This window comes from Cervus canadensis, chromosome 29 (genome assembly GCF_019320065.1).
Source record: "Cervus canadensis isolate Bull #8, Minnesota chromosome 29, ASM1932006v1, whole genome shotgun sequence".
Lineage (NCBI taxonomy): Eukaryota > Metazoa > Chordata > Mammalia > Artiodactyla > Cervidae > Cervus > Cervus canadensis.
Window position 1 is genome coordinate 30,281,264 of NC_057414.1, and position 23,620 is coordinate 30,304,883.

Below are 23,620 nucleotides of genomic sequence, written 5' to 3' on the forward strand. Positions count from 1 at the left end.
GGGTCACCTTACCAGGTAAAGAACACAATCAGCCGAAGTTCTTGCTGAGGAAAATACAGAATGAGTAGGCAGAATATAAATACAGAAAATACAGAATATAAAGGCAACTATAACACCACCTACAACCTGACCATTTACAGAACCAAGAACTATACTTGACACGAGTACTTACCCCTTATTTTATTATGAATATGTTTTTGTGTATGTGTGTGCATGCATGTAGGCATGTATGCACAAAAAGCAAATACTTTTGTTTTCTTCCCCCTCTTATTGCCTTATATGATGTAAGATGTATATCATGGTATTTAAGTATTTTTAACTTTACATCATTGTATTTTGTTATGGGTCATCAAGAAGAGCAAACATTACCCACGGACTTTGCATCCTTCTCTAGGAAAAAGGTTAGTAGTTTCAGTTGTATAAAAAATAGCTAATCATGCTAGACAGAAATATGACCTTATTATTGTTTTTTTTGGTGGTAAGTGTGGTTTAAGGAGTGCCAAGCTGAAAAGGGGTAGACTGTGATAGTTAATTTTGTGTATCAACTTTTCATCAAACATTATTCCAAATGTTACTGCTATTTTTGAGATGACATTAACATTTAAATCAGTAGACTTTGAGTAAAGAAGATTACCTTCATTAAAAAAAAAAAAAAGATTACCCTTCATAATGGAAGGGGAGAAGGGGAGGGAGAAAAGGTTACCCTCCAGTCAGTTGTAGGTCTGAAGAGAAATGAAGACTGGTCTCCTATGAAGTAGGGGGAACTCACAGCAGAGTACCCTAAGACTCAAACTGCAAAAGCAGCTCTTCCTTTGGTCTTTAGGCTGCTCTGGGGAGTCTGGACCCATGAAATCTCTACAAGCACATGAGCCAATTCCTTAAAGCCTCTCTCTCTCTCTGTACACATATTCACACACACACACAATCCTTACACATATTCATACACACACAATCCTTACACATATTCACACACACACACACAATCCTTACACATATTCACACACACACACAATCCTTACACATATTCACACACACACAATTCTGACACATATTCACACACACACACAATCCTTACACATATTCACAGACACACACACAATCCTGACACATATCCACACACACACAATCCTGACACATATTCACACACACAATCCTTACACATATCCACACACACACAATCCTGACACATATTCACACACACAATCCTTACACATATTCACACACACACAATCCTGACACATATTCATACACATACACAATCCTTACACATATTCATACACACATAATCCTCATATTCCCACACACACACAATCCTGACACATACTCACACACACACAATCCTGACACATATTCACACACACACACACAATTTTGTTCTGTTTCACTACAGAACTCTGACTAATATATCTGGTCACACTTTAAAATAAGGTAGTACTCTTTTTTACAAGGCTGGTGGGTACCACAGTTTTAAAATATTGAAATCCTGTTTCACCAATGACCCATACGACTATAGGGACAGTTCTCTGCACAGGAGAAGGGCATCAGGGCTCAGTTCCAGTGCTATAGTTTATGTCCACTGACTGGTTGTCACACTAGGGGTTCTAAACTATTAACATTGCCTCTTTTACACTATACATATATAACAAGTAACTTGTTCATATATAACAAAGTTCATATATAACCATTACAAGTAACTTGTTCATATGTAACAAAGTTCATATATAACCATTACAAGTAACTTGCTCATATATAAACAAAGTTCATATATAACCATTACAAGTAACTTGAATGTTAAAGTCAAAACTATGAAGCCTTTAGGAAAAAAAATTTGGACAATATCTTCATAACTTCAGAGTAGGGAAGATATCTGAAATATGACAGGGAAACCACAAATTGGAAGATTTATACAAATATACAATTACATAAAATAAAGAATAAAATAATCTGCATACTAAAAGCAGAATAAAGTTAAAAAAAAAAAAAAAAACAGGCCACAGTGTGAGAGAAAGTATTTTCAGTTCACATACAAAAACAACAAAGGACTAGATGCAACATGAAAAGACTAACATCCAAAATATGTAAAGCATTTCCGTGACTGAATAAGAAAAATATAAGCAAATCTATAAAACAGAACAAGCAAAAGGCTGATCTAGAGTTTAAAAAACTAGGACTCTCAAATGTCCAATAAACATTTGAAAAGATGAGCAACTGGATCAGAAATTAGGAGACTGCTAATTAAAATGCAGTGAGAGAGAACTACTTCCCCATCAGATTGGTAAAAATTAACAAGTATCAAACAACCAAGAATGTGGGAAGAATGTGGGACAACTACTGTTTACTGTTTATGGAAGTATACATTTGTAAACCACTTTAAAAAGTAGTTTGGCATTTGTACATCAGGTTTCACGTAAAACAAAGTTCACTGAGATGCTGTTTAACTTAGAGCCGAAAACTGACAATGACCCAAATTTCAGACAAATGAAAGAATTGGTAAATTACCTGTGACATATGCACACTATGAACTAATACACAGCTCTGAACAAACTGAACTATATCTATATACATCCACAGGAATAGATTTCACAATGTTAAATGAAAGAAGAAAGAATACATTCAATAAGGAAGCCCACCCTGGTTTGATGGGTGGGCTACCCACCCAACCCCAGTGACCCCTGACCCTTCTTACCCTGCTCTACTCTTTTTATAATAGCTCTTATGTTCCTGGACATCTTCTATGCTGTTTAAGAATGGGCCTTTGATTTTGGTTGCTGTTGTTCACTAGCACAGCCAAAGCACCTAAAACAGTGCCTCATACATAGCACTTGCTCAGTAAATATTTGCTGAACAAATTAGAATAATTCCAATTATGTAAAAGCTCAAGAATAAGTAAAGCTAAATATCATATTGATTAGGAATGCATATAGACAGTAAAACTATTTAAAAGATATAAGATAATAAATACTACAAAAGTAATGGTATAAGTAACCTCTGGGGTAGGGAAGGCAAATGCAATAACAAGAGGGACGCAAGAAATTTCTCTCTTAACCTGGACTTTAAAATGTACATAAATATGTATATACTATATATGTATAAATGTATGTGTTTTATATACATGGCTACACATAATATACTTCACAATAAGAAAAACATTGAAAACAAATTCCATTAGCACTTCTCTCCCTAATCCTACTCTAACTTCATCCTGACTCTGATTAATCCATCACCACTATGACTCAACACAGGAGTCAGGTAACAACTAAAACAGTTCATGCTGCAGAACAGTCTAGGAATCTGATAGAAATTCTGAAATTTATACTGATTGGATTATACTGTTTCTTGAAATATTACTTGAAATAGCAGTCATCACATGTCAAATATTGGTCAATAGAAAATAATAGAAATTTTCACATCAACCAACAAGACATCAATAGGAAAAACTACTTCCAGGTGTCACCTATGAGATATACAGTTAAGACAAAAATACGCCTCACTTTAGTATGTAGGAAATATCTCAAATATACCTGTATGCTGCCAAACTCAACGTTCTCATAATGGAAATGTGCACATTCAGCCATCTTCGGAAAGTGACCTTTAGTGAAGGGTAACCTGAAGTACAAGAAATACGTGAGATACAAGATCCTGAAACAGTCAAAATTACTAAGTCTGAGGAGGAAATAAAACAGGTTTAAGAGCTCATGCAACAAGCAAAACGATTTAATAAGCACATGCGCATGAGCACATATATCCACTCAAACCTTTTCAGAAACACAGAGAATCAAATGGAAATTACATTCAGTGCACAGGTCAAAACCAAAACAAAAAAATAAAATAAAAAGCATCGCTACAGTACTCTCCTGATCTTGACCCATGTCAATGGCCCTAGAAAAACTATGCTTTCAATAAATGTCATGGAGACTGTGAACAGCCTGCTCTAAGCAGAAGCAGCATTCCCACCACAAAACACAAAACCAGCATTTACCTGTGAATGTTGTCACAGCCCATCAGTCCTGGATTGGTGGGTCTGGATGCAGAATGAAAATTTTATCCTTGTCTTTCCTCCACTTAGGATAAAAACATAGCTATCTAACCCTTTACCAGGTGAAAAGATGCTTTTTCTATCTAAAACTGAAATGGATACCCTCAGATACTTCACTCCAGAGTCAAACACTGGCATCCACGTCAGGCTTTCTCAAATGCAGAGCTGAGAAACAGCGATATCCTAACTCAAAATACCAAAACTGACTTTTCGAAATGACTGAGAGCATGTATTAAAGGTACCAAAAAAGATATACTTGGATTGTTACTATTGAACAAATGCAACCTAACAGAAAATGACATGAAAGTTATTCCAAGAACAAAATTAAAGTATATTTTTAGGCATGTAATCTTCAGACTTGTTCTGCTAACAGCTGAGTCATAACAGTATTATTCAACGTATGGACAGTAAGAGCTCATTTAGTAAGAAATCTGGATAAAAGTTTTAGGAGAACCAAAGAACGATTTTCATTTATTGGAACTCACTTAAAACTCACTGTAATATTATACTTACTTTTTCACATGTTTAACCTTCATACTGGCTGTACTGCCACATGTCTTAAGACTAAGGTCTCCAGGAATTTCTGGAACATCTGCTCCTCTGGCCTTAAAAAAACAAAGACAAAAGATTTATGACCGTCCCTTTATTATGAATATATTTTAAAAAGCAGATTACAGCTCATTTTAATGGTCCTGCTAACTCCATACCAAAAGAAATACATACTTATTTAATAATCTCTTAAAATTATAACTTACTTGACTCTTAATTGCTAAGAACAAGGAAAAATAGTTACCTAAAAATATTTAACCTTACTGTAAAAGGAAAAATTTTCTGTCAAACTAAGAATTTTCATTCTCTTATAATCACATTTTGAAATCAATGATTGTATTATGTGCCTCAGCACAAACTAAATTCTCCCCCCAAAGCTGTTGGAACAAAACAACCCTGGTTATGATGATTAACAAAAATTTAAGTGATAATGTGAACATAATTAGGAGATCACAACATACATTTTTCACACTAATATTTGGAAGTTCCATTTGTTAGGTAGTTAGAACAGGGAAAAGGAGTCCAAAATGGCGGTGGCTAAAAGACCTGGAAGGGAAAGCCCGGGAAAATAGAACAAAGGAAGGTACGAGGACCGGAGTGAGAACCTCAGGTAAAACAAACAACGTTCCTGCCTAAGCCCAATTTGCATAGGACAGGCCCGGGGGAACCAAAAAAACATATAAAAAGAGGAGCCAAAGCCCTCTTCGCTCTCTCTCTCTCTCCCCCACACGATGGGGTGCTCTTCTCTTCCCGTCTTTGGATCGAAGTGCCCTCGCACCTCGAAGATGGATTTTCCTGCTATCATCTAAATAAATAGAGCTGTAACACTGAGCTGTAACAGTGATTTATTTAAGAGCTGTAACACGGTCTGTCCTCCGAGAGCTGTGACCCGCCGAGGGGCTTTAACGTCCATCACTCCAAATCTTTGTTGTGACGAGACAAAGAACCGAGGAGCATACACTCGCCTGACACATCTATGTAATACCTCCAAACTACCCTTAGTCTGCCAGTTTTCTTAGTGACTTTTTAATTTTAGTGATACATTCAGCTGCATCATTTTAACAACAGAAACTGGAAAATCAAAAGATTCTTCACACTCCAGAGAAAGCAAACAGCAAAACCAAATATCTATCTTAAAAAAACAAACTTATGCTATACAAACTATGACTTGTAACAACAACAACAAAAAAACTGCTATAGCCAGTGTCAAATAATGCAGTAGAGGAGAATAATGTGGATTGAGCATTTAAAATGAGTTAAGAGGAGATTCCCAAAGAAGATAAATACACACAATAGACTACTACTTAACCTTTAAAAAGAACAAAATCTTGCCATTTGCAATAACATAGATGGACCTTGAGGGCATTATGTTAAGTCAAATTAAGTCAGAAAAAGACAAATACTGTATGGTCTCATCTACATGTGGAATCTAAAATCAAATCAATACAAAATAAAACCAAGCTCATAGATCCAGAGAATAGACTGGTGGCTGCCAGAAGTGGGAATGGGGAGAGAGCAGGTGAAAAAGGTGAAGAAGTCAAAAGATACAAACTTCCAGCAATAAAACAAATAAGTCATGGGAACTTAATGTACAGCACAGTAACTATAATTAATAACACTGTCTTGGACACCTGAAAATTGCTAAGAGAGTAGATCTTAAAAGTACTCATCACAGGAAAAAAAAAAGAAAAAAAGATTTGTTAACTATGTATGGTTACAGATGTGAATCAGACTTATTGTTGTGATCTTTCAGTGTATACAAATATCAAATCATACTACTGTGTACCTGAAACTAATATAGTGTTATACTTCAAGTTTATATCTCAATAAAATAAAAAAGGGAGGAGATTCATAACATCATCTCAACTTTTTAAAATGTTTCTTATTAAAAAAAAAAAACTAGCCAAGACAGATTAAATGTTAAAATCCACGACTTTTGAAAAATATGAGGTAACAATGTATGAACTTACAAGAATTAACACTGGATATATAAACACCATCAGGAACAACTGGACCCATTTTGTCTGAGGTTTTTGTCCTTAGTATGGTTAAACTTGCTATACTTAACAACAGTTAAAGTTCCTTAGTTTATTTATAAGGGTTGATGTTTCATCATCAATTGTTCACAGAGTCTTCTTATTCTGTCCTACAGGTCTTCCAAAGGGAAAAAATGTTATTATACTCTTTAGTAATGAAATAGAACTCATTCCATCTTGCAATTACATTATGGATTTATTGAACCTTTTCATAAATCTAATATAGGATCTCAGTATTATTTTTCCTCTATCTTGAGTCAGAGTTCCTTCAAACTCCTAGGTATTACTTCATCAGTGCCTCTCATCATTCTTAATCCTACCACACTAGAAAAGTCTAAAATTTTAAAAATACAGCTTTAAAAAAAAATGAAAATAAAGGAAACACCGACCGAGAAAAGGAGTTGGCAAACTTTCTCTTAAAGGGTCAGATGGTAAATATTTTAAGTTTATAGACCACACTGTCTCTCCCATAGCTCAACTATTTTACAACACAGAAGCAGCCATGTGTAAATGACTTAATATAGATTCATGCTAAAAAAAAATTTACTTGCAAAAACAGGCAGCCAGTAAGTTGAATTTGTCAACCAATGACCTACGATGTTGACACAGTAGTGAAATAAATCATTATCTAGTTTTTATGTTATGTTGCCCAAATTGTTGCATCATCTTTAAAGAAGGTATTTTATGTGGTACACCTGAAATTCATATAACATTATAAATCAATTATACCTCAGTAGAAAAAAAAAATACTTTAAAAGCTTGCTGATTTTGGCATTTTTTTTTCATTGAATATATGTAAGAATTCCATATTTTCCACTTTTCATCCATAACAGAAAAGAGAAAACTGACAAAGATTTTTTACTATGATTAGACGCATCAAATGTTGGATGTAAATAAACAGCAGGCAGCACGTGAGATTCTAGTAACGCAGGTGAAATTGACCACATATATTAATATGACATCTCAGACTGGTGATTATATCCATCTGTTAAAAAAATATGAGTAACTAATAAATTTTTAAGGACAAAAAGAAAATATGGTACTTTAGTCAGTCATTCAACTGAAAGGACTTCATTATATCAAATTTTGCAACAACCTGGACATTCTTTCAACTTCTATGATATCTGTGCATCAAAATTCACTTGACATAAAGAGTTATGTCACTGCTATGCTTAAATTCACATTAAAATTTCTAACATAATGGACTTACAACATTTGTTCTGTAAATTATTCATAAATTGACTCAAAATTTAAATATAAAGGAGTTTTCAAAAAAAAGAATGCACTGGCCCAGGTTGGTAAATGGTGATGACTTTATTTGGCAGAATGAAAGCTAAAACATTAACTGTCTTTTGCAAACAGGCTTTCTGTGCTAGATAGGCCATTGTCCCTAACACACATCCAAGGAGAAAATAAGGAAGCCTGCCAGGTCTATGATCCACAGAGGGAGACATACGAGGGACACACACCTCTGCAACCACAACTGCTAGACACAGGCAGAAACATGACACAGAGGTAAAGTCACAGGCTATCTAAATGGGCCTGACAGGAAGACTCTGCCTAAAAGGACAAAACGGTAATAATTAGGCAGAAGAACCAATGGTTCAAGAAGTATGAGCGGATTTAAGAAAATATTTTTGAACCAACAGTTCAACATGCTGATTCAATCAATCACTGAATCAACAGTTCAAACATACCTATAACCATGTATGTTTTGTCCAGCAATATTTTCCCATAGTCCAGAAATGTACCAGGCATAAAAAGTGGTATCATTAATTCTTTTAAGAATACCTATAACCATGTATGTTTTGTCCAGCAATATTTTCCCATAGTCCAGAAATGTACCAGGCATAAAAAGTGGTATCATTAATTCTTTTAAGAATCAGTAAACAAAATTACAAGGAAAATATAGCACTATTCCTCAATTGTCTGATAAACTAACATTTTCACCTACATATTATTTTTTGATATAAAAGATTTTCTTATATTTCTATTGAAAGTACCTAGCTTGAACCATTTTATTCTGTCACTCTCAATCAAAAGTTAAGAAATTTCTCCTTTAGGAAATACTCATTAAGTAACATTCATTCTTGGAAAATACAATTTTCCCAGTTTATCCATGTTATAATCATCACTTATTTATGCTTCCAAAACAGAATTTATATCAATGTCACACAAATAGTGCCATTCATTAACAGAAAATTAAAGAGACAACAGAGGCTATGGAACATACCACTTAATGAACATACCATGTTCAGAAAAGCACCCACCATTTACAATTAAATTCCCTATGCATCTATCTCCAGCAATAAACTGACTTCCTCTAAGGTTGGAGAGGACTTCCCTGGTGGCTCAGAGGTTTAAGCGCCTGCCTCCAATGCGGGAGACCTGGATTTGATCCCTGGGTCAGGAAGATCCCCTGGAGAAGGAAATGGTAACCCACTCCAGTATTCTTGCCTGGAGAATCCCATGGACAGAGGAGCCTGGTAGGCTACAGTCCATGGGGTCGCAAAGAGTCGGATACAACTGAGCGACTTCACACATAAGGTTGGAGAGTATACCACAAGTTAAATATAAGCCATAAAAGAAATCCTCACTGGTTAAAAAGAAAATACAATCTGGGGAAAAAAACAAAAAAAAAATGTCATCTGTAATAAGGAAAGTATTTGTTTCTCCACAGTCTGAACCAGTTAAACCACACAGATTAAAGTGCATCCATTTCAGGAAAACATAATTTGATACTGAAAACTTGAAAAAATAAGAATTGGCAATGTTTTATCCTGTCTATGTTCCCTAACCCAGAACACACACGAACAAACACCCACCCACATACAATCACACACAAAGAGGAGTATTACTCATCCATAAATTTAAGAATGAAATCCTGCCATTTCAACAACATGAAGGAACTTTGCCCTCAAAGTGCTAAGTGAAATAAGTCAAAGACAACTGTTCTCTTATATGTAGAATCAAAAAAACAAAATAAATGAACACAACAAAGCAGAGGTAGATTCATAGAGAGCACATGCTGGCAGTCACCAGAGAAGAGGAGGGTGGTCGCATGCATGAGACAAGTGAAGTGGATGAAGGGGTACAAACTTCCAGCTACAAAATTAAGTTAGTCATGAGGATGTAATAGACAGCATGGCTGACTACAGTCAGTGACTCTGCATGGTGACAGGTGTTAATGAGATTTATCCTGGGGTTCATTTTATAATGTATAAAGATATCAAATCACTGTGTTGAACACCTGAAACCAACAGAATACTGTAAGTCAATTATACATCAATTAAGACAAAGGAGGTAGTAGAAAGGGGAAACGCCAAAAATGGAAAAGTCTAAGAAAAATGTACCAATGGTCTCACTTTTGTTTAAAAAAAAGAGAGAAATGGGAAAAAAAGAAAAAGGAGAAAAGAAAAGTGACAAGAATTCATTTTAATATCTGAGAAAGGATATAAAGAAGTAGGAAAATTCAGGATATTTTTCAAGGAGAAACAGATAGCTCAATCTGTCCAGAGAATGACAATTTCATTCATTCAAAAATTATTTACTTATAATTTACTATGCTGGTCACAGATGCTAAAACAGTAAACAACAGTGATAAAGTCCTCATACTCAACGGGCTTACACCCTAATGAAAAAGAAAGGTAATAATCATAAATACTCAGTATTTGCAAGTACCACAGAGAAAATTCAAACAGTGTAAGAGAGAGAGAGGAGGACAGGGCTGGGACTTCACTGGAGGGGCAAGTCAAGGCAGCCTGAAGCGCGACACGTGAAGGGGATCTGAAGGCAGAGCACGGGCAAGCTGTGCAGACCCTGAGGAAGAGCACCTCCCAGGTGCAGCAAATACAAATGCAAGGCCCAGAAGGAGGGGCATGCTCGGGGTATTTGAGAAAAAGCAAGGAGGCCAGTGTGACTGGAGCAAAATGATCAAGGTCCTGCTTTTAAGAAAAATGAAATGAAACCATGTATAACAAATGCAAGATTCTGAACTTGGGGGGACTGGAATAGTCAGTGTTACTAATGTAACCTGTTAAAGTTAAAAAGAAGTAACTCACTTCAGGGAGAGCAAAGATGGGATTTCGTGAAGATCTGTAGTTTGTGGTTCCTACAGGACCTGCTAGTGGGAAATGAATTCTTACCAGGTTAGAGTTACGGATGTGGCAGTCATCTGTACAAAGATGACAGTGAACCTGCAGGAACAGTAAAGATCCGGCAAGAAATTAACACAGAGATAAAGTACAGGCACTGTGAGCGCCAACAGTCAGCAGGTAGGAAGGAGAGAGATCGGAAGAGAGTCAACCCTTGAGGAGTGAGTGAGTGTGACTGCAGTATGCAAGTGTGAATTTCTGCGTGTATGTATGTGTGTGTGTTAGAGAGACAGAGAGAAATGGTTGGGGGGTGAGAATCCGGGAGAGGGCTGAGAGAGGGAGAAAAGGCAGAGGAAGGGGACAGAATGTGGCTGAGCACAAGCAAAGCTGACAACACTGAGCATCCTTTTGTCTTCCTTTTTAATTTTTTTGTATTTTGAAAGTTCAAAATTTATAACTGGTTTTAATTTTCTTGACTCTGGCTGTTAGCATGTGTGTGAGCATTTTCAACTAAGACCATTGATTTTATTTTATCAATAATAAGTTCATTTGCTACAACATGACCTGCTTTTAGCCCTGAGCCTTGAACACATTAACTTTAAAGCAGAAAAGGAAACTGAAGTGAGAAATTGTTCCTAACAAAAAATTTCAAGAATTAACAGGCTCCATTTTGAGAATTTTGCAATGATCAATACTAAAAATAAAGTGAATGGAAAAACACTAAGAATTTAAATTAAATGAATTTAACTTAAATGACGATTTAAGTTAAAATATTCAAAACTGGTGAAAGTCTCTCTTTTCAAGTTTTTGATCTTATTTTTTTAAGATCCTAATATTTATTTACTAAATGATTTCACTGTTAAATAACTGCAAATAAGTATTTCAATCAGTAATTTAGAAAAATTCTATAGTTTTTTAAGAGATTTCTTTAAAAACTTTAAGTTTTAGCTACAAATTTATGAAGAGTAATAAATAAATCATAAGCCATAAATCACAAAAAGACAGAGGCCTCTTTTAGGGTTTATTACTACTCCTCTTTTGACTTAAAAATGACTTATGTACTACAGATCAATCACCACTAAGGTGATTAAATCAGTAACTGAAGGTTCCCAATCAACAAAAGTCCAGAACCAGGTGGTTTAACCAGTGAATTCTACCAGAAAATAAAAGAGGAGGAAACTCTTCCAAACTCATTTTAAAAGTACAGAGTTACACTGATACCAAAGTGAAACAAGGATGCAACAAGAAAAGAAAATTACAGGCCAATATCTCTGGTGAACATTGATACAAAAAGCCTCAACAAATTTAGCAATTTTAAAATTGCTAAAGCAAATTTAGCAAACAAAATTAGCAAAGCAAATTTAACAATACATCAAAAGGATCACACAACCTTGATCAAGTGGGATTTAATCCAGGGATACAAGCCTGGTCCAACATCTGCAAATCAATCAGCATGATACATGATATTAACAAAATGAAGAATAAAAAGATCATTTGATATCTCAATAGATGGACAAAAAAACATGTGACAAAATTCAACATCCATTTATAATATTAAAAAAAAAAACCTCTCAACAAAGCCAAGTACAGAGGAAATATATCTCAACATAATAAAGGCTGTATCTGACACAGCCACAAATAACATCATACTCAACAATGAAAAGTTAAAAACTTTTCCCCTAAGATCAGGAAAATGACAACAATGCTCATCTTGCCACATCTATTCAACACAATACTGGAAGTACTAGCCAGAGCAATTGGGCAAGGAAAAGAAACAAAAGGCAACCAAACTGGAAAGTGATAGTTTTACAATCACTATTTACAGATGACATGATATTATTATATAAAGAAAATCCTAAAGACTACACACACACACACAACTGTTAGAACTAATAAATTTGGTAAAGCTTCATGATGCAAAAATCACTATACAAAAATCAGTTCCATTTCTATAAACTAATGGTGAACTAACAGAGAAATTAAAACAATTTCATTTACAACTGAGATTCAATAAATTGAATAAAAAGAATACCCAGGAATTTACTTAACCAAGGAGGTAAAAGACGTGAACACTGAAAACTGTAAGACATGGGTGAAAAAAAGTAAAAAAGATACAAACAAAAGAAAAATGCTCATAGATTGGGAGAGTTAATACTGCTAAAATGCTTACTCTATTCAAAGCAATCTTTAGATCCACTGCAATCCTTACCAACATTCCAAAGGCATTTTTCACAAAAATAAAAGTTTTAAAATTTGTATGGAACCACAAAAGACATGGAAGAATCAAAGTAACCTTGAGAAAGTAGGACAAAGCTGGAAGCATCATGCTTCCTGATTTCAAACTATATTATAAAGCTACAGTAGTCAAAACAGTATGATACTGACATAAAAACAGACACATAGACGAATGGAAAAATATAAAAAGCCCAGAAATCAATCCACTTGTATACTGCCAATAAAATACAACAAAGAAATCAAGAGTATACAATGGGAAAAGGACAGTGTCTTCACAAATGGTGTCAGGAAAACTGAACAGTCACATGCAAAAGAACAAAACTGAACCACTATCTTATAACACACATAAAAACTAACCCAAAAGGATTAAAGACTTGAACATAATATGTGAAGCCATTAAACTCCTAGGAAAAGACATAGTAGCATGCTCCCTGACATCAGTCCTGGAGACGATTTTTTGCATTTGACAAAAGCAAAAGCAAGAGAAACAAAAATAAACAAGTGAGACTACATCAAACCAAAAAGCTTCTGCACAGTAAAGGAAACCATCAACCAAATGAAAAGGTAACCTATAAAATGGGAGAAAATTTTTACAAATCATGTATCTGTTAAGAGATTAATATTCAAAATATGAAAGAACTCACTTAATAGCAAAAAAAAAAAAAAAATCCAATTAAAAAAAATGGACACAGGCTCTGAATAGACATTTTTCCAGAGAAGACTTACAAACAGCTAACACGTACATGGAAGGGCACTCAACATCATTAACCATCAGGGAAATGCAAATCAAAACCACAACAGGTTATCACTTCATACCCGTTAGAACAGTTACTATCAAAAAGATAAAAAACAGTCATCAGCAAGAATGTGGAGAAAAGAGAAAACAGTACCTTTGTGCACTTGTAGAATAAATGCAAACTGGTGCAGACACTTCAGAAAACATTATGGAGGTTCAACAAAAAATGAAAACTGGAACTACCATATAATTCGGCAATTCCATTTCTGGGTATTTATCTTAAGAAAACGAACATCCTAATTTTAAAAAGTATCTGTACCCCTTTGTTCATTGCAGAATTATTCACATTAGCCAAAAAATGGAAGCAACCTAAGTATTCACTGATTGATGAATGGATAAAGAAAATGTGGTATATATACAACAAAGGAATATTATTCAGCCATAAAAAAAGAAAGAAATCTCACCATTTACAACAACATAAATGGACCTTGAGGGCATTATGCTAAGTGAAATAAGTGAAAAAGAGAAAGACTAATACCATATGATCTCACTTGTATGTGGAAGCTTTAAAAATATGATTAATTTAATTGAACCAAAGATACAGAGAACAGATTGGTGGCTATAAAGGTAGGTAAGCAAAATGGATTCAGGTAGTCAAAGAGTCCAAATTTCAGCCATTTAAATAAGTAAGTCCTGGTATATAAAGTACAGTGTGGTTACTATAGTAAATATACAAAATTTACAGTATCGTGTATTTGAAAGTTGCTAAACGAGTAAATCTTAAAAGTTCTCATCACAAGAAAAAAAATCTGCAGCTATGTATTGGTAATGGATGTTAACTAGACTTTTGGTGAACATTTCACAATATACACATATACAGAAACATTATATTGTATACCTGAAACTAATTTATAATATAACAATTTTATCTCAATTTAAAAATGATTATTTACAAAATTTTTAAAATTCTTAATTCAGAAATCTCTGATTTTCTTTTAGATATGCATTAAAAAACTAATATTCTGGCCACACAACACAAATCAATAAAAGTTCTACACTTACACACGTTTATTTCTAAAGCTACTAAAACATTAAATACATGAAATTGTTTTGGAGAAACATTTATAAGGGTTTCTCTTAATAATAAACTTTATTCTCAACATAATATTTAATACAGACTATTATTGAAAGAGAAAAAGGTTCCCAACTTTCTTTACTCTTACTTCCTCATTAAAATTAGTATAACTTTCTAGAGAAAGTGTAGTAAAATAGCAGTTCAAATCTCATTTATATCCTTTCATCATTCACTGTATACTTTTTGCAACCCTGTAATGTACTATTTATTGAGTATAATCATTTTTAAAGAAAACATAGAATTATAGCACTTGTCTTCAAGAAGTTTACACATAAAAAAATTAGAGTACCAATGTAAAATAAAAGATGCTAAAAACATATGATACAAACGGTAATTTCCATAGACAAACCAATGGGAACTCCAGGAAACAGAACTCAGTCACTTCCCATGTATACAGCATATGACATTTTAATACAGAGTAAATGAACTACCACACAACAAATATCACCTTTCTTCCCATCCAATAAACTCAATGTAGTTTATCAAAATACAGAAGAAAACTGTGAAAGATTTTTACATGGACAAAAGAATTTATTGAATAGCCTTTCAATGGCATGCTGGGACCTCCAGGGATTACTTGATTCAATAGGGAGGTGTGTGGGGCCTGTTTGTCTTGACTAGACTATTTCACATCTCTTAGAGTAGAAATTTGCAATGGAACATTATGCTAAAAGGAAAATATCAAGAGAAGAAACTAACAGAATTCTATAAATGCCTTATAAACAATGAATATGCTCAAGTAAAATCATATGCTAATAAACTGAAGTCGCTGAGTGAAAAGGCATTTTCAAAAATAAAATATGTAAAATTTTATCACAAACCTACAATGACAAATGAACATTTGTCTTCAATTTGGGTAAGAATCACTAACTTTTAACTTTAATTAAGTAAAATGTTATTCTCCACAAAACAAATTTCATTGTTCTTATTGATGGATATGAATTACAAAAAGTTATAAAAGATTAAATGGATAACTCAAACTTATGGGGAAAAACTACACTGCAAAGGATTTTTCCACCTAACTATTAACAAACAAAAACTGCTTTTCCAGTATTTCAGTGAATGTAAACTCCATTCTTCAGGTTGATGAGTCAAAAAACTTGAAGTCATCCTTGACATCTCTATCTCATTCTCTATATTCATTCCTTAGCTTAAAAAAAAAAAAAGTTGGCTTTATCTGTGGAACTATTGGTAAATCCAGAGTTTAGCCATTTTTTACATCTACCATCCTGGTTCAAGCTACCATCATTGTCCATCTATTATAACAATCTTCCAACTGTGCCTCCTCTTGTGCCTCTCTTGTGTATCTCCTCCTCTTGTGCCTCCTTTAGCTTACTCACAGCAGTGAGAGATTTCCTATAAAATTTTAAGCCAGATCATGTCACTTCTTGGCTAAAAATCATTCAACGTTTTCCCAGCTTATTCAGCATAAAAAACCAAAGTCCTCACATAATGGACTACAAGAAACCACTTCTGTGATCTCATCTTTTCCCAGTTCAGTTTCGGCCACATCCTACTCATGTTTCTTCCAACTTGCTTTTTAATTCTATGCCACAGCCTTTAACTTGTTCTTCCACTGCCTAAAATGATCTATTCCCAGGTAAACACACTCCCTCACACCCCTCAGGTGTCTGCTCCAATCTTAACTTCCCCTAGAGACCATCTTGCCATCCTATATAGCAAGCAACCCTTCTTCAAACTGCGTTCCACCACTCTGCGACCCCACCACTCTGCATTATTTCAACAATGGCATGTACCACCACATGACATACTATACATTTAATTATTTGCTACTTCTCCTACCTCATTAAAATACAAGCTCCATAAAGGCAGGAAATGTGTGTGTTTTATTCACAGCTCTGCCCGAGAGTCTAGAATAGTGCCTTGAATAGATTATTTGCTCAACAGGTATTTCCTGAATAAATGAGTAAAGCAACAGCAAAAAATTTTATTTTTGTGAGTAATGCTTCCTCTGTTCCTTTTCTTTATGTAAGTAAAATATACATACACACATGCATAGAACTGATTTACCATTGCACTAAGTGTTTCCTCCCAGTCAGGCCGCTCTCGAGGGTGAACGTTTCTGTGAAGTTCTGGAACAAAATCATCCTCTTCAGAATGTACTGAGGACTTCATCTTCCTAGAGACCAAAACATGAAAGACTGTGATAAGAACTCCCATTTCTAAGAAAGCCTTCCAATGACTACAATCCAAAGGATACGTCCAGACCTGGATATTTCCAATCCAAGGGAAAAAGAGAGAACATCACTTTCTTTAAATTGTGGGAACAAGCTTTACCAACTTGCTTTTTCCCTCATTAAAAAATTATTTGATTCTGACACACACTCATTTTATATTTTTTGAGATTCTTGTTCATAACATAAAAAACTATACTTGATAGTGTAAAAGTTCCAAGAGAAGTCTAAGAAACATATTGCTTGAGAAGTGACCTTAGGGGCTGCTTACTCACAAGCATATCTTTTCTTGATCTCTGGAGTAAATTCCAAGCAGCAATACAACTCTGCTTTTCTCTTTCATTCCCCACAGCCTTTGTTTCTGTTTATTTCTGGTTTTAGTCTATTTATGTCTGCTTGTGAAAGAACGTATTTAAATTCTACTCAAGAGAAGAACATCTCTGAGGTGCACCTGAAGTGGTCAGTTTGGTGTTCTGTTTAAGTTGTAAAACTGAAGCTACAAGGTGGCTATGTGTCTGTAAGTGATAAAAGTTAGTATCTGTCATCATAGGGAGTTATACTTTCCTACCTTCAGAGCATATTAATATATTAGATTGTAAAGCCCCTTAAAATATTAAAGCTCTGTTCCATCTGGTTTATATGGTCTATTAAGTGCTTACATAAATCTAATATTCCCAGAATTCCCAGAAAATAAAGAAACTGAACTTCTAACACTAACAGGGTTAGCTATGTTGGTGGTGAAAATGGAACAGAGGTTTACTGAAGGCAGAGTTTTGGTGATTTCCAAATGAAAATGCCTGATAAAATTCTTAGTACGTACAATTTTATCATGCAAAAATCTAAAAAAGTATCAATAGGTATATAGCAAAAAATCTTCCTCTCTTCCCTGTCTCCAGTCTGCCCATTAAATTCCCCACTTTATATGTTCTTTCAGACTTTATGAATATATATATTCGTATATGTAATTTTTCATAAAGAATATATATTTTTCTTAAAGACTATATCCACAAAAAGCAAAGTATAAAAGCAATGTATAAATATGCTACTCTTTGTGTAAAAAATAGGAGAATGACTTTATTCCTTCACCTCCACCCTACTCTTTACACCTGGGTCTCACGCATTGCAGGCAGATTCTTCACCATGTGAGCCCCCAGGGAAGACCCCAGAACACTGGAATGGGTAGCCATTCCCTTCTCCAGGGAATCTTCCCGACCCAGGGATCAAACCATGGTCTCCCACATTGCAGGGAGATTATTTACTGAGTCACCAGGGAAGCCCATGTTGTTCAGTAGCCAAGTTGTGCTCAACTCTTCACAACCCCATGAACTGCCAATACTTTTTACATAAAAAGTATCATGTTTCACACTGTTGTGTAGTTTTCTAATATTTTCTGAAGGACTTTCCATATCAGTTTATAAACAGCTTCTCTGCTATTTTTACAACTGTGCAATATTCCACTGTGGAATATCATAGATATTCCATAATTTAACTCATCCATTACTAGTGAATTCTTCAATTATTTCCAATCTTTCACTATTACAAACTATACTACAAGTTTATAAGATGTCATTTCAAGATATGTTCAAGTATATATGAAAGGCAAACACTCAATGATGAAAAAAAATTCCTTTTATAAAGTAGCCCATTTTTCTGTTGGATTTTTGGTCTTTTTCTTATCTCTTTTTAAGTTCTTTAAAGACATTAGTTCTTCATTTGTAATATGAATTCCAAGTATTTTTAACAGGCTGTCATTTGTCCTTGCTTATTTTGTTTTCTATAATGCAGATGTTTTATATTTTATGTAGCTGAATTCCACAACCCTGAGTTTTACATTTTAAGTCATTTCAAAATGCCATCCCTGATCCAAAACCTATTTTTTTTAAGCTTTCCCATATTTTCTTTTGAATTTTTCGTGGTTTCATTTAATACATTGTACCTTCTTCAATCATTTGGAAATCATCCTTGGTATGAGGCAGGTCTCCAATTTTCCTTATTTTTCACAGATGCATATTCAGTTTTCCCCCCAAAGAATTCAATGAATAGTACATAATGTTCCCGTTGGCTTTGGAGAAGCCAACTTTACCATATCTTCCTATATATTAGGGTAAATTTCTAGGCTTCCCATTTCACCCCCTTATGCCCTCTGTTCATACCAGTACCACAAGGTTTTAATCACTGAGACTTCATAACATAATATCTGGTTGCACTAATCCTCTTCCTAGCCTTGCTTTGTTCTTCTCCCCAAAGCTTCTTGACTCAATTATTTAGTCAAGGTCAATTTATTTCAAAACCAATTCACCTAGGTTTTTAAAAAAGCATTGTTATTATCACATTAACTTTATAATAAACTAACATCTTTATGATATTGACTATTTTGTTATGAACAAGGTATATATCTTTTCTTTTGTTCCAAACTTCTATGTCCTTCAGCAATATTTTAAATTTTCTTCACATAGATCTTAGAGTTCCTTAGTAAGTTTATTTCTGAGCATTTCATCTTTGTTGTTGCTCTTAAAAATGGCACCTCTTCTCCCAATGTCTTCTAACTGGTTACTCTTGGTATACTATTAGTAGCCCTGTTTTGCAAACAGGAAAACTGAAATGTATTAACACATCTCAGGCATTCCAGATGTGATGGACCACTTTCTACTGGAAGATCCCACCTCCCAGCCTGAAGAGGACCCTGAAACAAGCAATTCTCACCTTCGGAGACCCACTGGACTGGGTGGCAGACACCAAGATCCTGCCTCACTGAATGCTCCCCTCAGAAGCTCTCCCTCGAAAGCTGTGAAAAAAGCTACCAGTGAACTTCCCATTCAAGACTGCATATACGTTGAGAAATAGAGCTTTCCTTCTCTAAGTCTCTGAAAAGGCAGTAAGCCAAATAAAAGGAAAATAAATCCTTAAAAGATTAATACTGGGTGGGATCAGCAGGCCAGAAATCTTCAACTTCTGGAAGACAAAGAAGCAAATGGGATCACACTGACTGGTAAACCAGTGGAGAATAACAGAGGTTCAAGGAGGCTATACTCCCACTTCTCCCCACAACAAAAGAGGTACTTGCCCCCAAGGAATTAATAAAAACTGGAAAATTACTCTGTAAATAAATTTAACAATCAATTAGAGGGACTAGGGCTATTAACAAGGGTGTGTTCACCTAAGAAAAGAAAGGCAGAAGCTATATAGCATCATGGGACCACTGGAGAAAATCCGAAGTGGGGGTGGGGAGACAGAGAAAGGCGATATTGACCTGAGCAGTAAAAAGCTACAATTCTTTTAGTCAGAACAAACAGAACATGCATACTTAGCGCACAGGCTGCAAAGTTAAAGCAGAAAGACAATAACCTAAATTCATTATTATATAAATATTATTCTTTTAGTCAGAACAAACGGAACATGCATACTTAGCGCACAGGCTGCAAAGTTAAAGCAGAAAGACAATAACCTAAATTCATTATTATATAAATATTAAGTCAGTGATACATAAGAACAAGAACACTTAAAAATTACTTCTCCACTCAAAATGAATCTGAAAGATTAAAGAAAAAGATGAAATTAATGGCCTAAAGAAGAAGTATAAGAAATACCTCAAATCATAAAATCAAAATGTGAAGATAAATTTGGTCACCTGATGCAAAGAGCTGACTCATTGGAAAAGACCCTGATGCTGGGAAAGATGGAAGGCAGGAGGAGAAGGGGGCAACAGAGGATGAGATGGTTGGGTGGCATCACCAACTCAATGGACATGAGTTTGAGCAAACTCAGGGAGATAGTGAAGGACAGGGAAGCCTGGCCTGCTTCAGTCCATGGGGTCACAAACAGACATGACTTAGCGACTGAAAAACAACAATGACAGATACATCATGAAAGAAACACTAAGGAGATCAAATACGCAATAAACAGATTCCATGAGGAGAAAATTATTACTGATAAAAGAGGTAATCATTAAATTAATAATAAAATTCTAAAAATCTTTCCTAATATGAAGACTTAAGTCTACAGACTGAAAGTCACTGAGGTCCAATTGAAGATTTAATGACAAAATACACATAACTAAGGATAAAAAGAAAATTTTACAAGCATTCAGAAAGAATAAGTTACCTACCAAGGAAAAGAAAAAAAAAAAAAAATAGCAGTGAGTATATGGAAGAAATCAGAGTACATCACTCATAGAACTTATCTGAACAAAAGATTCAAGAAAATATCAACTAAGTAACAAATGGACCAGAACAGACACATTAAGATGGAATATGATTAAAAAGGAGAGGAAACAATGACACATATAACTAAATCTGACTGAATGGCAAAACATAGTAAAAATCATTTCAGTAAAACACTGGGCTTGGGAGTGGGGACAGAATTTGTTGTATCGTCGCTAAGTCATGTCTAACTCTTCGCGACCCTGTGGACTATAGCCCAACAGGCTGCTCTGTCCATGGGATTTCCCAGGCAGGAATACTGGAGTGGGTTGCCATATCCTTCTTCAGCGGATCTTCCCGGCCCAGGGATTGAACCTGCTTTGCCTGCATTGCAGGAGGAAGGATTACCTGAGCCACCAGGTAAACAGGGGCAAAATGGCGATAAAAGACTCATCGGGGATTAGGGGACTAAGAGAAGCACTCTAAAGACCTTATCTTAAAAGGAAGGGAAACGGAAGAAAAGACAGAGCTAAGATGAGGGGAAACAGCACATGGGAGTGAAAGAAACTGATTTGAAAATATGAGCGCGTGGAAAGGAAGCTAATCACTAATGGAAAGTAAAAGTGTAACAGGCAACTTCTAAAATTAACTATCTAGAACGGCTTTCCTTGTTCTGATTGCAGTCTTCCCAGGTTTGTCACTTTATATGTATTTTTAAAGGATACTGACTGCACTACATTTATAAACAGAGCTTTAAGTGTTTCAAGGAATTTTAGTTACTAAGTTTGAACGTGCAATTGACTATTTGCGGGGGCTTAATGCTTAAGGTGAATCCAAAACTTAAGGAGAAACAAGATTTAAAATTTTTAACTTTAAATACACAACTTAATAATCAGGAACTCTGATATAGGTTTATAATTTTCTGTGCTTTCAGGCCCTTCTTGTATATTAAAAAAAAAACAAACAAACTCATACAGACAGATGTAAGAAAGGCTAACCCTGGATTCCATCCCAAAGAGTTTAATTAGGGAAATACCAAGAAAGTCTTGTACTAGCATGCTTCATGGTTAAGACAGACTCATTTCACCCATTAAAAAGGACAGCCTAATGACTAGACTCCAACACTGAACAAAATTTTCTGAGATTAAGCGATGTTCATATCAGTCTGATTACCATTAAATATACTCTTTATGTGACACTGATGAGATGACTTTGGGTGAAAGTTATAGTTCATATTGAAAGAATATTTCAGGGAGTAAATTATACTCCAGATCACATATCCAAAGTTACAGAGTAATAGAAATATCTTTTTTGGTTTTTTTGCAAAATGCACATTTTGGGGGGTGGGTATTGTACATAACAGATTATTAAGGGTGTGATGACTATGAAAAGTCACAGAGTTTAAAATAGGTCTGGGTGTGATACTGATATATATGTCAATGATAAGCTGTTATTGCTACCTCTCTATCCTGGGATTCCTAAAATGAGAAATTTCTACAGAAGACAAAAGAACAGTAAGCATATTAAAAGCAAAGAACTGTGAGTTTCCAGAGGAATTTAGCCATTAAAATAGCCACCCTAAAAAATAAAATAATAAAAAAAAAAAAAAAAAAATAGCCATCCTAGATCTGAAAGAAGATCTAGATCTGAAAGAAGATCTAGATCTGAAAGATCTAAAAGAACTAACATATTCCTTGTTACCTATTTGGACTGCTGCAAAATCTTTTAATTCAAAATCTTCTAACTTTTACCTCATTTCAAATAAGGCAGAGAATGAATAAAGCAACCAACTAACCAACCAATCAAATGCATGAACCATTTATTATTATCTTTATGATGCTATAAACCAACAAACACATTTCAAAAAAAGTTAAAATATGTACGCCAAATTATCTAGCTTAACTAGAGTCAGAAGCTTCTCTTCTTAAAAACAACTGTCTTAGAATGGAGATAAAAGTGAAGATTTGATTGAGATCTGGGCATCTGTAGACTCTGATTTTTAAAGGTACACAAGTTCTAAAAATGTGGTTTAATTATACACACATATCATCTCAGTAAATATTTCAAACTCTATGTCATTGTTTGTCATACATACTAGGCTTTGTATATACAATAATGTGATACTAGAGAACACTAATCAAGGTCATATGATAAACCTTTCTGCCCTCAAATGCCAAAAATCTAGACCCTCTCATGATGGTAAGTCAGTAATAATTCCCAGGTGTCCTCCAGGTCATATCTTTAAAAGGTCACATTGTTGCATGCACTATTTCACTTTTATGTTGGCTACGTAACTGATGTATCACCAGTGCTCAAAAATTCCTCAAAGAAGGAATTTCAGAACTGAGAAATAAGCTGTAGCTTCTTAAAGGTTGTTATTTACTAGAAAATAACATTTAGCAGCAGATATAAAAAATTTTTTTTATCAAACTGAAGTCTTTTACTTTCAACATTAGTTACACTTA

At 34.7% G+C, this 23,620-nt stretch overlaps 1 protein-coding gene across 3 annotated transcripts in view; it reads right to left on the reverse strand.

The window, feature by feature from the left end:
• ARHGAP32 (Rho GTPase activating protein 32) overlaps positions 1–23,620 on the reverse strand; it is a 191,257-nt gene that overhangs the window by 97,561 nt on the left and 70,076 nt on the right. For 2 of the 3 annotated variants that reach the window (XM_043452466.1, XM_043452463.1), the window contains exons 2-5: positions 16,853–16,961; positions 4,550–4,641; positions 3,980–4,021; positions 3,522–3,606 (exon numbers count right to left, since the gene is read on the reverse strand). In XM_043452466.1, coding sequence (XP_043308401.1) covers positions 3,522–3,606; positions 3,980–4,021; positions 4,550–4,641; positions 16,853–16,957 — 324 coding nt within the window. In that variant the 5' untranslated portion in view covers positions 16,958–16,961. The remainder of the gene's footprint in view (positions 1–3,521; positions 3,607–3,979; positions 4,022–4,549; positions 4,642–16,852; positions 16,962–23,620) is intronic. The other variant, XM_043452465.1, reaches the window with a different exon arrangement.